This window comes from Equus przewalskii, chromosome 1 (assembly GCF_037783145.1).
Source record: "Equus przewalskii isolate Varuska chromosome 1, EquPr2, whole genome shotgun sequence".
Lineage (NCBI taxonomy): Eukaryota > Metazoa > Chordata > Mammalia > Perissodactyla > Equidae > Equus > Equus przewalskii.
The window spans coordinates 93783375-93799591 of NC_091831.1; the positions used below are offsets into that span (position 1 = coordinate 93783375).

The window sequence follows — 16217 nt, forward strand, 5'->3', positions numbered from 1 at the left end:
AGACATCTATCTAATTCACTGCAGCATTGTATGTAACGCTGGACAATAAAAATGAGCTGCATGCTGCCCAGGCGGGGACTTTGCGCCCTGGCCAGGCCTGGGCGTCCAATGACCACTGGCCGACCGACGACCCTCCCCAGCCTCGGTGTCCGGAGCCTTGTCCAAGGCGTGCAGGGAGGCCGGACCCTTCGCGGTCGGGCCCCCGGGCACCGGGCTAAGTTTCCCCTGGCCCCTCTCGGCGGCGCACCAGCCGGAAGTGCTCGTGTTGTGGCGGAAGGAGATGCTCTCTGGGAGCCGCGGCGGCTGACGGAAGAGTGGCGGGCGAAGATGATTCAGGCCATTCTGGTTTTCAACAACCACGGGAAGCCGCGGCTGGTCCGCTTCTACCAGCGTTTCGTGAGTGCGGCCCAGCCTCGCACGTCCCTTCAGGGCGCCCGCGCTCCCCGCTCCCTCCTGCCCCTCCGGCTCCCGGGCACCGCCAGCTGGCCGCCGGGGCTCCTGCGCCTTGCATGACCCCCGGACCCCTTGACCTCCTTCCCGGACCGGTCCCCGCTGCCCCCGTGCTCCCGGACCCGCTTCTGGGCCCCCTGGGGCCCTTCCTGTGGGTCTCGGGCCCCCTGAGGGACGGCGGGGTGGGCTCTTGTAGTCCTGGGGGGGCTGAAGGCCGTTTCCCGAGGACGAAGAAACATGCTGCTTCTTACAGTCTTGCTTTAGCCGGAGGGTCTGGAGAAGGGCTTTCTTGGAATTACTTCGCTTCCGTGTGGCCTGGGGCTGCCCGGGGACGTCCCCCCGCGCTCTGCAGAGTGAAAGTCAGTTTAAAAGTGCAAGTGATGAGAAAGGATAAATGCTGCCGCGTGAGGCCCGAGACATCAGAAAGCGAATGTGAATTTTCCAAAAACGCTCTTCTGGGAAAACGCAAACATCATTATTTGCCTCCTGCCCTCCTCCTCCCCCAACGTGTTCTTTCCTTGTGACTAGGTGTCACAATGTCACACCCGTAACTGGGAGACGGGTGAAACCCAGGAGGGGAAAGAGTCGCAGAACTGATGTTTAGGTCTCAGCTCCGCCTTTTTTAGCCTAGTGTCTGTTGACACGTTAACAGACTCTTTCAGGCATTATTTCCTCTTTTGTCGAATAGAAATGAAAAAATAATTTTACCTTTTTCCTAGGACTTTAATTTTTTTAGCTAGTTACCTTTTATTAAATATTATGTCAAGGTAACAATATCAGCATTCAATATAGCTGTTCAATTTGTATTTCAATTTTTGGGTGTGTGTGTGTTTTTCCCCCTCCGTTTTTTAAGTGTTATTGAGATATAAGCCACAATTTGCCTATTTAAAAGTGTACAATTCAATGGTTTTTAGTATGTTCACAAAGTTATGCAACCATCACCACGATCCACTTTAGAATATTTTCATTACCCCAAAAAGAAACCCGTACCCACTAGCAGCCACTATGTATTTCCCCCTGAATTCCCACAGCCCTAGGTAACCACTAATCTACTTTTTGTCTCTAAATTTGCCTATTCGGGACATTTCGTATAAATGGAATCATGCAATATGTGGTCTTTTGTGACTGGCTTCCTTCACTTCGTATGATGTTTTCAAACTTCATCCATGTTGTAGCATTTATCGCTTCTTCATTCTTTTTTATTGCCCAGTAACGTTCTGCTGTGTGGCTGTGCCACGTTTCATCAGTTGATGTTTCCACCTGTGGCTCTTGTGTGTCACGCTGTTAAGAACATTCACGTACACGTTTTTGTGTGGACATATGTCCTCATTTCTCTTGGTTATATACCCAGGAGAATTGTTGGTCCGTATGGTAACTTTATGGTGAACATTTTGAGGACCTGCCAGACCATTTTTCAGAGTGGCTGCACCATTTTACGTGCCCGTCAGCAATGTATAAGAGTTCCAACTCCACCTGCCCATCAACATTTGTGATTATCTTTTTGATTAAAGACATTTTAGTGAGTATAAAGTGGTATCTCATTGTGGTTTTAATTTCCATTTCCCTGATGACTGATGATGTTGAGCGTCTTTTCATGTCCTTATTGACTATTTGCATATCATCTTTGGAGAACATAGGGTTTTTGAAAGAACCAAATTAGCTCATGAGTGAAAATTATCTTGAAAACTACAGAATAATAAAAGATATGAGGGATTATTAAAATAAGTGAGTCATGTAAGCAATTGGTAGTTTACCTTTTTGCTGAATTAGAAATTTGGTAGCCTTGTCATTTCATGCCACTTCCCCACTGACTGCTGCCACTTCCCCCTAGAGTCTAAAAGGCCTTACATTGAAAGATGTTTTTGTCAGTTTAAAAAAGTGCTGATGCTTAGACCTAGAGTTAGTTAATCCTTTACAGCATCCTGGCATCCGTGAGCTCTGTAAGTTTTTTAAATGGAAACCAGGAAAATAGTGATTGATTTACCCGAATTACAATGACCAGTGATCAGCAAGTTCGCATTTGTCCATTCAGTAAATAATAGAGCCACTCTTTACCCACGTTGAGTCAAAGTTATGAAAAGTAATTTCTCCACAGTGACATTTCCCCTGTTTTTTCCCCTCTATTTCTTTTAAAGAACTAACCATTTCAAACCTAGGTTCAGTGCTGTTGAAAGAAAGAGATTAACATTTTTTGAGTCTGTTTTCTGAGTCTTAGGGGAAGCTTCTCTTAAGCTTGCTGCTCAAAGCGTGGTGCCCAGACCAGCAGCATTGGTGTCGCCTGGAAGCTTGTTAGAGCTGCAGTCTCAGGACTTACCCCAGACCTGCTAAATCAGAATCTGCATTTTAATATCAGTCCCTGGTGATTCATTGCACGTTAGAATTTGAGAAGCACTGGTCTAGAGCTTGTAATTGTTTTTTGTCTTGACTGGTCTCTCTGTCCTATCGTTCTTTTTTTAACCATACTTACTATGAACCTCGTGTATAAATAGAAATTGAATGCGAATTATCAAGAGATTCCATCACAGTTGAGCTTTCTCACGTGTAGTAAGTGAATAGTAAGTGAAAAAAAATATTTGTAGCTCTGTGAGTGTTCAAAGTTCTAATCTGTAAGTGCAACTTTTTTTTCTGTCTTTCTCAGTAATCCTTTGTTGGTGAGCAGCACAGCATCGTACATGTAATACCTATATTACCAGCACAAAAGGTCCAAATTCAGTTATTTAAAACGTGTACATGATTGCATCTTGACCTCCTTGAAGTGTTAGACCTGTTGACCTTTGTTGTGTACCTGGTATAGATGTTTTCTAAGGGAAGACAAAACATTTCAGGACCAGGCCTTCCACTTACTCTTTGACCTTGCATGAGAGTTTATCAGTTCTCTTTTCCTTGTTTATTAACTAGTATAAAGAAATACCAGCTTACCTATCATGACAGTAATGGCTAGTGACTGTCTATCTAGGTAAATATACCTTGTCTTAATTCCTGTAACAGAGCCTTGTCGTCCATTTTCCCATAGATTCACTCTTTATTTTCTCTCTCCTCATCATTTTTATCTTCTCTGGAAACCAATACCAAATGTTCAGATTGTTCCTGGCTTGGAAGCACTTCTCTTGCTGCCCCTCCCCGTCAAGGGGATGTAGTTTTTCAGGCTTCTTCACTGATTCTCTTTCTTCCTTTTATTCCATAGCCAGAAGAAATCCAGCAGCAGATTGTTCGAGAGACCTTCCATCTAGTTCTCAAGCGGGATGACAACATCTGTAACTTCTTGGAGGGTGGAAGGTAAACAGTCAGCTTCAGCTTTTTCCCCATGCGTCCACTTTTGGGTGGCCTTATCATTGCATCTTTAGTCAGTACTCAAGTGTCAGGTGGGTTCTGATGCAACTTGCGCTGATTTTAGCATGGTCTGCTCAGGGAGAGACCCGATTCTGGAGACCCAGTTCTGGAAGCTGTGGAATGCTTATGCTTCAGCTGTTACTTGTTTAGGTGTTTGGTTCCTGGGAGGCTGGGCAGAAGAATGGAGGAGGTACAGTGCCTTTAGACAGCTCTGCGAAACTTGGTTGCCGTTCACATGGGAGACGTGGGCTGTTGTTTGGCCTGTCCTCCCCCTTTCTCTTGGTCTTGTTCTCATTCCTTGGCACAGGGTTTCTCTTTGATATGTTTAATTAGGATACAGGCATTTGGGGCCGGCCCCGTGGCCGAGTGGTTAAGTTTGTGCGCTCTGCTATGGCTGTCTGGGGTTTCGCTGGTTCGGATCCTGGGCGCGGACTTGGCACCGCTCATCAGGCCACGCTGAGGCGGCATCCCGCATGCCACAACTAGAAGGACCCATAACTAAAATATACACCTATGTACTGGGGGGATTTAGGAAGAAAAAGCAGAACAAAAAGAAAAAGATTGGCAACAGTTGTTAGCTCAGGTACCAATCTTTAAAAAAAAAAAAAAGAGATGCAGCCATTTAAATGTTTTCTGTCTTCCACAGTTTGATTGGCGGCTCTGACTACAAGCTGATTTACCGGCACTATGCTACCCTCTACTTTGTATTTTGTGTGGATTCATCGGAGAGTGAACTTGGAATCTTGGACCTCATCCAGGTATGTGTAGTCAGCTAATGATGGCAGCCACTGTAGAGAGTTTGTGCTGGATTTTTTAGTAACTGACCTGTAGATCCTTTTGTCAGTCGCTTTATTGATTCTGGTAAAAGTTGCCAGATGTCCACCAGGTGGTGCTGTGAGAAAGCTCCTGAGCAGTCCTCAAAAACTCTTAGAGCTTCTGGATTCATTCATTTATACTCAGCCCTCTCACTGCCCTTGGTTTTCCTATACGATTCTGACACAAATTCCAATGTGTGTGTTTTTTTCCCATTACCACCGAGAAATTAACTCAATTCTCCTAGGATACCAGGTGTCCCATAAATTTAACTCAATTCTGACACTGTCCACCTAGAGATAGATGGACGTCAGTCACGAGTCCAGGTTGTCACCTGTGCTTCTCACAACTGGCTATAGGTTGCAGGTTCCCATGACCTCGTCCTCATGTTCGATTAATTTGCTAGAGTGGCTCACAGAACTCAAAGAAACATTTTACTTACTAGATTATCAGCTTATTGTAAAGAATGTAACTCAGGAACAGCCAGATGGAAGAAGTGCATAGGGCAAGGTATGTGGGAAGGGGCACCGAGCTTCCATACTTTCTGAGTGCTGACGCTCTCCCCACAACTCCACATGTTCATTACCCAGAAGCTCTCTGAACCCCCTCCTTCTGGATTTTGTGGAGGCTTCATTACACAGGCATGATTGATTCTGCTCCCAGCCTTCTCCCCTCCCTGGAGGTCAGGGGCGGGTGGGACTGAAAGTCCCAACCCTCTCATCACGAGGCTGGTTCCCTGGCAGTCAGCCCTCATCCTTGGCTGCTTTCCAAAAGTCACCTTAATAAGGTGAAGCAAAAGACACCTTTATCACTTAGGAAATACCAAGGTTTTTAGGAGCTCTGTGCTACAAATGGAGGTGAATATCAAATATATACTTTTTATTATAAATTACAGTATCACATCATGCTTTGAAATTTTTTTCAAGTATCAAACCAAATGACATTTAATAATTTCTACTTTATATTTTCACTTGTAGTTCTAGGCTAAAGCAAAGAAACTTGATGTTTTAGTTAGTCTGTGCAATCTTGACATAGTGAAACATGATTTTGGCAGGCTTTTTGAAAATTAGAAATGCCGTACAGATTCTTTTCATTACCTTCATGGAAACTGAATTGTGTAGGGGCCCTAGCTTGGGAACCATTAATTTAGTAAAATTCCATAATTTTATTCACGAAATTCTAGGTGGGCTTCTTTTAAGTGACTTGAATAAGCCACTTAAGTAAAAAACACTCAATAGAAGGTTTTAATACAAGAAAAATAGTGGAAATTGATATAATTGCATCAGTAGATGCCAAGAGAAATGATTATCCAAATTATATTCCTGAAATACTCTTAAATTGGCATAGGAAGCGTTTTTATTTGCTTATTTAGTGCATGTATATTTATTTAGTGTAAACTGTTGAAGAAATAATACTTATGTGGTTCAAAATTCAAAGAGTACATCAAGTCTGGTATACAGTGAAACTATCTTTCTTCCCCTTCCTGGGGGAGAAGTCTACAGGCCTTCGTGAGTACAAGGGTGTCTCGTTTACTCTAATTTGAACAAACATTTGTAATGAGCGATAAAAAAAGAAATGAAGTAACATGGTAAAGGAGGAGAAAGTTATCACTGTAAGATGTCCTAATTATGTACCTAGAAAACCTAAAAAAATAGCAAAGATCGTAATAAGTAATGCATGATGTCAACAAAATGGCAGAAGACAAGGTAAGTCCATCAAAATTGAATTTCCTGTTTCTATGAAAACAGCTAGAAAATTTGTAATTAAAGAAATTTCACTTACAGTAGTAACAAAGGATATGTAGTGTTTGGAAATTAATTTAGTATGGAATGCGTGACATTGATTCCAATAAAATTGTAAAATCTTAAAGGAAAAACATAAAGGCATACTTGAAGATAGAGCTACAAGCCCTCCTCTTGTTGGGAAGAGTCAAGCAAAGATAACAGTAGTAATCAATAGATTAAATGGGAAACCAAGTATAATTCCATCAGGAGATCTCATAGAACCTGGTGAAGGGAAAATTTATCGGGAAGAATGAATGGCCAAGAAAGGCAAAATGTGATCTGAGGGAAAAAGGGCAGTAATGTGATATTGGCTTTACTAGGCTTCAGAATATATAATGGTTGCAGTAAATTTATCGTCTGTCTGGAGAATCCAAAACAATCAGCTGGAAAACAATTAGAACTAATAATAGAGCCCAGTAAGGGGACTGGATACACGTTTAACATATAAATATTAGCCTTCCTTTAACAATAATAAGTTAGAAAATATAGTATTTAAAAGGGCCCACTCACAGTAGCAAAAAGGTCCATAAGATACCCAGGAATAAACATAAAAATGTGCAAGATCTATACGAAGAAAACTTTCAAACTCTACTAAACATATGAAAAAAGAGCAAAATAAGTGAATAAAACATACCCTTTGCCTCTTGAGAAAACTCATTAAAATGTCAGTACTTCCGGATTATAAATGACTGAAAACCCAGTCAGAATCCCAGTAAGATTATTGTTGTTTTAAAATTACTTTTATTGTGAAACACGTTGGTTATACAAAAAAATATGTAAAACATGCCTGTACAGTTTAAAGAATGCCAGTAAAATGAACACCCATGTACCTATCACCCGGATTAGGAAACAGTACGTTGCTAGTACCTTATGTCCAACCTCACTTCCATCCCCCTCCTTCACTGCTTCCCTCCTCAGACGTTTGAGTTGATCATTCCTTTGCTTCTATTTGTAGTCTTACCATGTGATGGATATTCCCTAAATGAGATTTTGCTTAGTTTGGAAAAACTGAGTGGCAAGCACAGACTTAGCTGTGTACGGAAGGGTTAATTTGCCACTTTTAGATGAAGGCTTCCAAGAGAAGATAAGCTGAACAGAGACTCTGGGTCATGGTCTGGCTTCAGTGTCGCTGAGAGTCCCTAGGAGCCCCATCTGGGCAAGTCTGAGGGCAGGGTGATGTGAGGGAATCCCGGGGAACGTTGCTCACCACAGTCGGGCATTGGACTCTGGCTGTGTAGCGGGAACGTGGACTGCTCTCGTTTTCTGTTGCTCAGCTTGCCATGACCTACCTGTCTGTTTCAAGAGTGGGTCAAAGCAGAACATTTCAGTGGGGGTAAAACAAGTGTTCTCAGCTGATCCAGGCAGTAGAGCAGCAGAACAGTACTAGATAGTTTGATTGTTTCCATTTTCCTTTTTTTTTTTATTAACATGAATAAAACTACTCTAAGTCTTTACACAAACTGTTGTGCCTGTTCACACTCTGCTGAAAACAGAATTCTTGGGTCAAAGGGAATTAATATTTCTATTTCTAATGCATGTTGCTGGTAGATACTCAGGAAGGCTGTAGTAATTATAATACCTCCAGGACTTGGGAGTTTATGTTTCTTCCAGGCTCCAACATTGAAATATGTCATTTTAAATTTCTGTGCAGAGGTAGAGTGGTACCTCTCAAATGGCTGAGTTTTTATTTTATTAATCATGCCTATTTTTTCCACGTGTAATCTGAAATGTTCTTTCTCACATAAATGTTTTGTAGATAATTGAACCACTTGTCCAGTGAAGTCTGGATCCTGGTTTATAATACTATATTTCATCTATTCTAAGATGCACATTTTTTCACACTTTAATAACTAAAATCAGGATGTGTATTACAATAGATGACATCTTACAATGACAATTGACAGGATTTTTTTCTTAACACAGAAATAATACTCTGTCTTATAATCAATGAAAAAGTAATTTGCTATGTATTTCTTAGTTTATTGTAAAACTAATATTTTCAAAACTAACTTATTTTTTCTAAACAATTATATTAAATGTAAATAATTCATTTTTACCTCCCCTTGTTGAAGAAACCTCAATGTATAATGTATTAAATTTACAGTAAAAGCCAAACTCCCTCTCACAGCCTGTCAGGCCCAACGTGATCTGGCTCCTTCATCTCTCTCCGTCTGACCTCACCATACACACACTCAGTTTCACTGTACTCTAGCTGTCCCACCCTTCCTTCTGTTCCTCAAACACAAGTACATTTTTGCCTCAGGGCCTTTGCACTTGTTCTGTCCCCTAGAGTGCTCTTGCCTAGGTTCTTTCACCCTTTAGCTCTTCACATGTCTGGCTTCTTCATCTTTCATGACTCAGCTCAAATACTGTTCCTCAGAGACTTTCCTGACACCCTCTGAAGTAACCCTGTCGCATCATCCTTTTTACCTCCTTCAGAGCACTTAGGACAGTAGAAAAGATCTTGTTTCTTTGCCTCCTGTTCTTTCACGCCCAGAATATATGCCAGATGAGGACATGACTTGTTGACCTTGGAGTCCCTGGGGTAGAAAGGTACGTGCTAGTGCATGGTCATCACTCACTGTGCGGTGATTGAATAGACGTTTGATAGATAGTTAGGTTTAGTTTTTACTCTTCATTGGGTTCCACTGAGTTATGTTGCTCTCTCTGTATTAGTTTCACACTGTTTTATTTATTGTTGTTAATAGAGGTTCATGTATCTAGTAAGACCGGTTATTCCCCTTGGGTTCTTTTTCGTTATATTCTCTGATATTTATAACCATTTGTTCATCCATATACATTCTTGAATAATTTATACAAGTCCCACAAGTCCCTGTTGGATTTATAATTAGAAGTGAATTAAAAGTAGCATTTCCTTCCATATTCATTTCTTCTTTCGAATCTTACGTTAAAGTTTTGTTTTGAAAAAAGGTCCTAATATCTCATGATTTATTCTGGAGTTTAGGATATTAAACTTTCATTCATCGTTATATTCATAAATATTTCTTTACCGTTATGCAACCTTCCCTTTCTTTTTTTTTCTTAAAGATTGGCACCTGAGCTAACATCTGTTGCCAGTCGTCATCTTTTTTCTTCTCCCCAAAGCCCCCCAGTGCACAGTTGTATGTTCTAGTTGTGGGTCCTTCTGGTTGTGGCATGTGGGACGCTGCCTCAGCATGGCCTGATGAGTGGTGCCATGTCTGCACCCAGGATCCAAACCAGCAACACCCCGGGCGACCGTAGCAGAGTGCACGAACCTAACTACTCAGCCACAGGGCCAGCCCCCACTTTAATTCTTAATTTGTTAATTTACCATGTTCGTTATTTGCACTTCAGCATAGTTGAAACTATTTGCTTTATGCTGATCTCCTCTACTTCTTCGCTAGTCATAAGTTTATCTTCCTGTCACAATTGGGACAAAATTCTAAACTGTTTCCAATTAAAAATATATATTATAAGCTTTTTAACACAAAGATTTATTTCAATATATGCTACAATATGGAATCAAGTAACTGTTTTCTTCATATTGTTATCCAGTTTCTCCAAATTATTCAGTGTCCCATTGTTTTACTACTCCTAGTTTAACTTACATTTCTGTATAAACTTAGGCCTGTATCTGGAATTTCAAGTATGTTATTTTGTTTTGTTTGGGTTTTTTTAAACTATATAAGTAGTACGTGAATATATTCTTTTTATAAAAGATTCAAACGATAAGTTTATTAAGTAGGATGGAGAGGTCCTCCTCCTTAGTATCATCCCCTTTCTCTCATGCCCTAGTCTCCTTTCTAGAGGTGACTGCTGTTAAGTCTTTTAAATGCCTGCACACACACACACACACACACACACACGTGTCATCTACATTATTTAATTTTTTAAATAACAAGTAATCACACTATATACATAGTTCTGCAACTTGCTTTTTTATCACGTAATAGTAAATTGAATTTTCAATTGAATAATAGTTGAATTTTTTGTAGCTTTTTCCACTTCATGCATTCTTTTTAGTGGTGCGTGGTATTCCATAAAGTGGAAGTATCATAATCTTTTATTCAGTACTCTACTTGTGGGCATCTAGGCTTTTGCCAGTTTCTCGCTATTGCAGGTGATGCTGCAGTGATAGCCTTGCACACGCATCTGTATGCACCTGTTAGTTTATTTAGGATAGATACTGCTTTAATTAAAGGATATGTGCTTTTTAAATTGATAGATATTGCCAGATTGCCTAGCAAAAAAGGCCTGTTGCTTCATTACTTCACCAACTTTAAATATTAAGAATATTTTCAAATGTTTACCAATCTGATGGGTGAAAAATAGAAATTCATTGTTTTCCCTAGGCCTTCCTTGAGTACTCGTGAGGCTACATATCTTTTAGTGTTTACTGGCATTTGTATTTGAAAGTGTCTGACCACAGGATTTGTCCACTTTTCTGTTGGCTCATTTGTTTTATTCATTTGTCAGTGTTGAGTTTTTTCCTAACTTTATGGATATTAATCCTTTTTCTATTATATTTATTGCAAATATTTTCTCCTAGTCCATTGGTCTTTTAACTTTATGTACTGAGGTCTACTGATCTTTTTAATTATAGCTCCAAGGTATAGAAATGTTCTCTAAGGGGCTGGCCTAGTGGCATAGTGGTTAAGTTTGTGTGCTCCTTTTTGGCAGCCTGGGGTTCATGGATTTGGATCCCGGGCACAGACCTGTGCACCACTCATCAAGCCATCCTGTGGTGGTGTCCCACATACAAAATAAGGAAAGATTCACACAGATATTAGTTCAGGGCTAATCTTCCTCAAGCAAAAAGAGAAAGATTGGCAACAGATGTTAGCTCAGGGCCAATCTTCCTCACCAAAAAAAAAAAAGTTCTCCAATATTGCCATTGTTTTTAGTTTCTTTTGAGAAAACCATTTTTATCTTTACCACCCAGCTTATTTGTACTGGATTATGTAGCACATGGCCAGATTGTCTAAAGAACATCTCCATAATGTTTCTTTCATGTTTCAAGAGATGAAAATAACTAAAATGTGAAGTACAAGAGTGCACCAGACAGTGGACACAAAAAAAATCTATGTATGAGATTTTGTCACACCTGCAGCTTTTATATATTTGAAAAGTAGAATTCATGAACTGAAAAATAGTGTCCTGTCAAGTTTAATGAAAGTGGATTTAACCTGATTACAATACTAACTCCAGTATCACTGATTTGATATTTACAAAAAATCTTATTTTTCCTTTTTTTCCAACTTTATTGAGATATAATTGAGACGTGGCATGTAAGTTTAAGGTGGACCGTGTGTTCATTTGGTGCACTTCTATGTTACAAAGGGATCACCTCCATAGCGCTAGCTGACACCTCTTGTCACGTCAGATCATTACCATTTCTTTTTTGTTTTGAGAATCATATTTTTCAGTAAAGTCAGTGCGATATCCATGCAAGCTAGAATGTTAGCTGTTTGGTGGACAAGGACCTGACATCAGAACAAGAAGTCTGTAAAGTCCCAAGCTTTGTAAGTGTGATCTTTTCAAACTCGATCCATTCCTCACAATGAAGATGTGAGACCCGATCCCATTCCTCTTTGGGTATGGGTTTATGATCTTGGCATTTCATACTGAGCATCTGGATTTCCAAAGACTTCTTCCTGTTGCTTCAAAGTCAGAACTTTCTTCATCAGCTGAGCTACATCCAGCTTTGTCTTCACTCTTGATACCCAGTCATTTTCTAAATTTGACATTTTAGTCCTGGTTTTCAAAACTCAATTTATCCCATATTTAAGCAAGCTAGGAGTTGTCCCCTTCCTTCTTACCTTGCCAAAGTGTTTTCCTTGTTCAGCAAATTTTCTTGGATTCACAGCTGCTGGGCCATCATAGCTAGAAACGGCTGTGCTGGTCCCTGAGCTCTAGCCTGCAGGGCTGCCGTTTGAGCTGCCGTAGCTCCCTGAGAAGTTGCTTGTGTTCTTGATGCCAAGAGGGCGGCAACACTGACGACTAAATCTCCAGTAGCTGCAGCTATTTCTTATTGTTTCTGTTTTTCAGCCATTTCCTTTTCTCACTGTTGTTGTAATTTCTCTGTCCTTTCCCACCTCCTAGCTAAAGCTTCTTGTGCATCCACTGCTGTGTTTGTTCCTCTGAAGAGAGGCAGAGTAGGAGTCCGGCTTCAACTTTTGCTAAATCTTCATGGTTTTCCATTCTCTCCTTTCTGTCTCGACTTCTACTTCTCGTACCACTCCTGCTTCTACCCCTATGCCTGTACCTCGATCTTGAGCAGGAGCGAGATCTGGTCTGCAGTTTTCCTTCCCAGCTTCTGGATCATGATTTCTTCTCTCTGCTGCTAGATCCTGACTTCTTCTGCTCCCTGTTCCTGGATCGAGACTTCTTCCATTCCCTGCTTCTACTGTGATGACACCTTTTATGAGACCTACATCCTGAGTGACTTCTGCCTCTTTTTTTTTTTTTAAAGATTTTATTTTTCCTTTTTCTCCTCACATAGCTGCCTGGTATGTAGTTGTATATTTTTAGTTGTGGGTCCTTCTAGTTGTGGCATGTGGGATGAGACCTCAGCATGGCTTGATGAGCAGTGCCGTGTCCGTGCCCAGGATCCGAACTGGCGAAACCCTGGGCCGCCGAAGCGGAGCACACGAACTTCGCCACTCGGCCACTGGGCAACCCCTGACTTCTGCCTCTTGATGACTGACTTTCTTTGCATTTGTGTCTGTCCTCACCATTTTCAGATGAATTTAGTTGCTCTCTTCCGGTATGAGAAGAATATTCTTTGCATTACATTCCTCAGATTTGTTTTTCTTAGAGAATTTATTTTTGGATTCATGTTGTATTATTTCGCTACCAGAGTCTGCAGCATCTTCAGTTGAGTCTCTTCATGCATTAGCATGCTCTTTGCTTGTGCTCCGGCTCCTGCGTTTTTTCCTTCATTATCTGACTTTTATTTTCTTTCTCTTGACCTTGATTGTGACCATGAATAATGATGTTTTGAGGCTCTAGGCGAAACAGATACATCTGACTACTCTTTTCGGGGAAATGTCTTTTTTGGAGCTAGTCCATCTTATTCTGTATCACTAGCCTATTTGAGAACTCAGTTGTTACGGACTATATTATGTCTCCCCAAATTCATTTCACATTCCCCCTGATGTGACTGTATTTGGAGATGGGGCCTTTAAAGAAGTTATTAAGGTTAAATGAGGTCATGGGGTGGGGCCCTGACCCCATACAATTGGTGGTCTTATAAGAAGAAGAAGAGACACCAGAGATCTCTCTCTTTCCACACTCATGGACTAAGGAAAGCCCTGTCAAGGACACAGCAAGAAGGTGGCTGTCTGCAAGCCAGGAGGAGAGTCCTCACCAGAAACCAGTCCTGCCAGACTTTGATCTAGGACTTCTTGCCTCCAGAACTGTGAGAACATAAATTTCTGTTGTTTAAGCCACACAGCCTGTGGTGTTTTGTTATGGCAGCCCAAGCAGACTAATACACCAGTCTTAATGTCATTACCCTTTTTAATGAAAACAGCCCCTTAGTACAGTGCTGCTGAGAAATATGGTCTGCCTGTCCTCACATATGCTCTGAGCATCTCAGTCCAGAGTCCCGGCTGCTAGGGCAGCACCTCCAATTTCTGCTTTTAACAGTACCAACCGCCCAGAAGCTTCCCACACACTGGCTAACTCGCTCCCACAGGAGACCCAGATGGCACAAGGGGGATCTGCCATTGCTGTTTTTACATTTGGCTCGTTAATATCTGTAACGCATTTTTATGTCTGCGTTGAGCTAGGTAAACTACCTTAATTTTTTCCCCAAAGGGTAGCTGTTTGTCCCAACAACTAGTGTATCAACTAGTTCATCTTTTCCCCCACCAATTTAAAATACCCTCTTTATCAAAAGTTGTATTTTCTTGGCATGGGAGGCCGCATGCACAATGAAGTCCCCCCACCCCCAAACCTGCCAGGACGGGGAAGAGGCTTTGGTGGCGCCAACCATGGTGCGTACATGAGTGTCACGGCGGGTATTGGGGTGTGGGAGCTGCAGGATGGAGGCAACTCAGTGACAGCAGGCTGCAGTGACTTTTTCACAGACTGCTCTGGCTCTCATTTTGGGTGTCCCTAGAAACACGTCACATTTTTTTCTCCAATTTTCTTGAACTTTAAAACCCAAAGTATTCATGCTCTGTTCCTGGGCTTCACTGGGTTTCTCAACCATGGCATTTTACTGCAGCTTGTCTGAAACTCTTAGCCTGCAGAATTTAAGACAATGGCAGTTTTATCATGATTTGCCTTTGAACATGGTCATATTGAAGTTCACAATAAGTGGAAAATAATTTTCAGAGAATGTATTTTTGTTCAGAATTGCACAGAATTCTGGAGCCAGCATTGTTCAGACTTAAGGCAAAGGTCCACCTTTGTTTTTTATGGAAAGTATTACTTTATTTAAGAGACAGATAATGATGTATTTTCATCTATTTTTGTCTAAATTTGCTGCAGATTTTGTATGAATTTTTAGCCTTTTAATAAATTCCCAAATCTAGTTTTTGCCTTTAACACTTTTGAAAATGATTTACCACATCTGGAAAAAAATGTATTTTTTTATAAACGTGTATGTTTCAGTATTTTATATTCTGTCCCACTGAGCCATACTTTTATTCCTATCTTAGTGTTAGTCTATTTTAATTACCAAAACTTTGCAATGAATTTTGATACCTAGTAAGGCAAGTCATTTTTTATTATCATTATTTTTCCAAATGTTATTGGCAGAGTATCTTCACATTTTATTTTCTGTAAGAACTTTAGATTTTGTCAGTTTCGTTTTTTAAACGCCCTTTTGGGAACTTCTATGCTTCTATTTTCTTCTTTTAAAACCATAGAACATGAATTTTGAAAGAACATATATACATAAAAGCACAGAGAGAACAGGAGAGGAGACAATAGCAAGCAGTTGTTTGAAAGCAGGAAAGAGTAGGAATGCCTGGTATTGACTTGGCAAACCCGAGGAAGCCACATGCTGGCCAGCAGTAGAGAAAGCCGACGGCCCAGCTGCTCCACACTGCAGAACCCTCGGCAGGCACGGAGCTGGCATCACAGAGTCTCGCTATGGTGTGGGGGCAGAATGGACGGGGAGGCTGTCTGAGAGCCAGTTAGGTCCCTAAGTCCGTTCCCCCATTCCAGTCCTCTGGGCAGTTGCCCTCCTCCAGCACAAGACGAGAGGTTGATTCTCTGCAGAGGGTGAGAGCAAGCGTCTGGTTTGGGGGACAGCAGACATGGTTGATGGTGCACATCAGGGGGATGGGTGAGCATATATGCCCTTTTACTGCTGCTCGGCTCCTAAATTTCTGGCAGCTAGTCTTTTACTCTTCAGGCAGGAGATTAGAAAATTTCTCTGGGAAATCTGACCAATCTAAGGGGGAAGAGATAAAAAAAAAAACCATAAGGATGGGGGGAAGATTTCCAACAAATAGCCATGATCCCAGAGATTCCAATCAGCCTTTTTTCCTTATGAATAAAAAAACCCGGATAATCAGACATCTGAGGAAAGCCTCTAACGTAGAAGATAGGGTCTAAAACTAACAGACAGTACAAAACCACTTACAGGAGCTAGAGACCGTGCAGAGAAAGGAAAACAGTGAAACAAACAAAGGGATAAAACCCTGTCCTTACGCCACAGAGAAATAAAAGAAGATCATCAAAAACTGGCTGCCAAACAAATAAGAAACACAGAACAAAGTGGTCTCTTACAAATTAAAAACCTGAAAGGGAAATGGGGGGAAAACCCCCACCTCAGTTGAAGTATCGGAGGGTCAAGTTAAGGAGCTCTCCTAGAATGGGCAGAGATGGAAAATGGGAGAG

At 41.2% G+C, this 16217-nt stretch overlaps 1 protein-coding gene and 1 pseudogene across 1 annotated transcript in view; one reads left to right on the plus strand and one right to left on the minus strand.

The window, feature by feature from the left end:
- The window catches only part of ARPIN (actin related protein 2/3 complex inhibitor), a 56177-nt gene that overhangs the window by 16363 nt on the left and 23597 nt on the right, over positions 1–16217 (plus strand). Inside the window, exons 6-7 of the mRNA XM_070617484.1 lie at positions 3635–3726; positions 4427–4538. Of these exons, the coding sequence (XP_070473585.1) occupies positions 3635–3726; positions 4427–4538 (204 nt within the window). The remainder of the gene's footprint in view (positions 1–3634; positions 3727–4426; positions 4539–16217) is intronic.
- On the minus strand, positions 11897–14358 carry LOC103558652 (arginine/serine-rich coiled-coil protein 2 pseudogene; annotated as a pseudogene).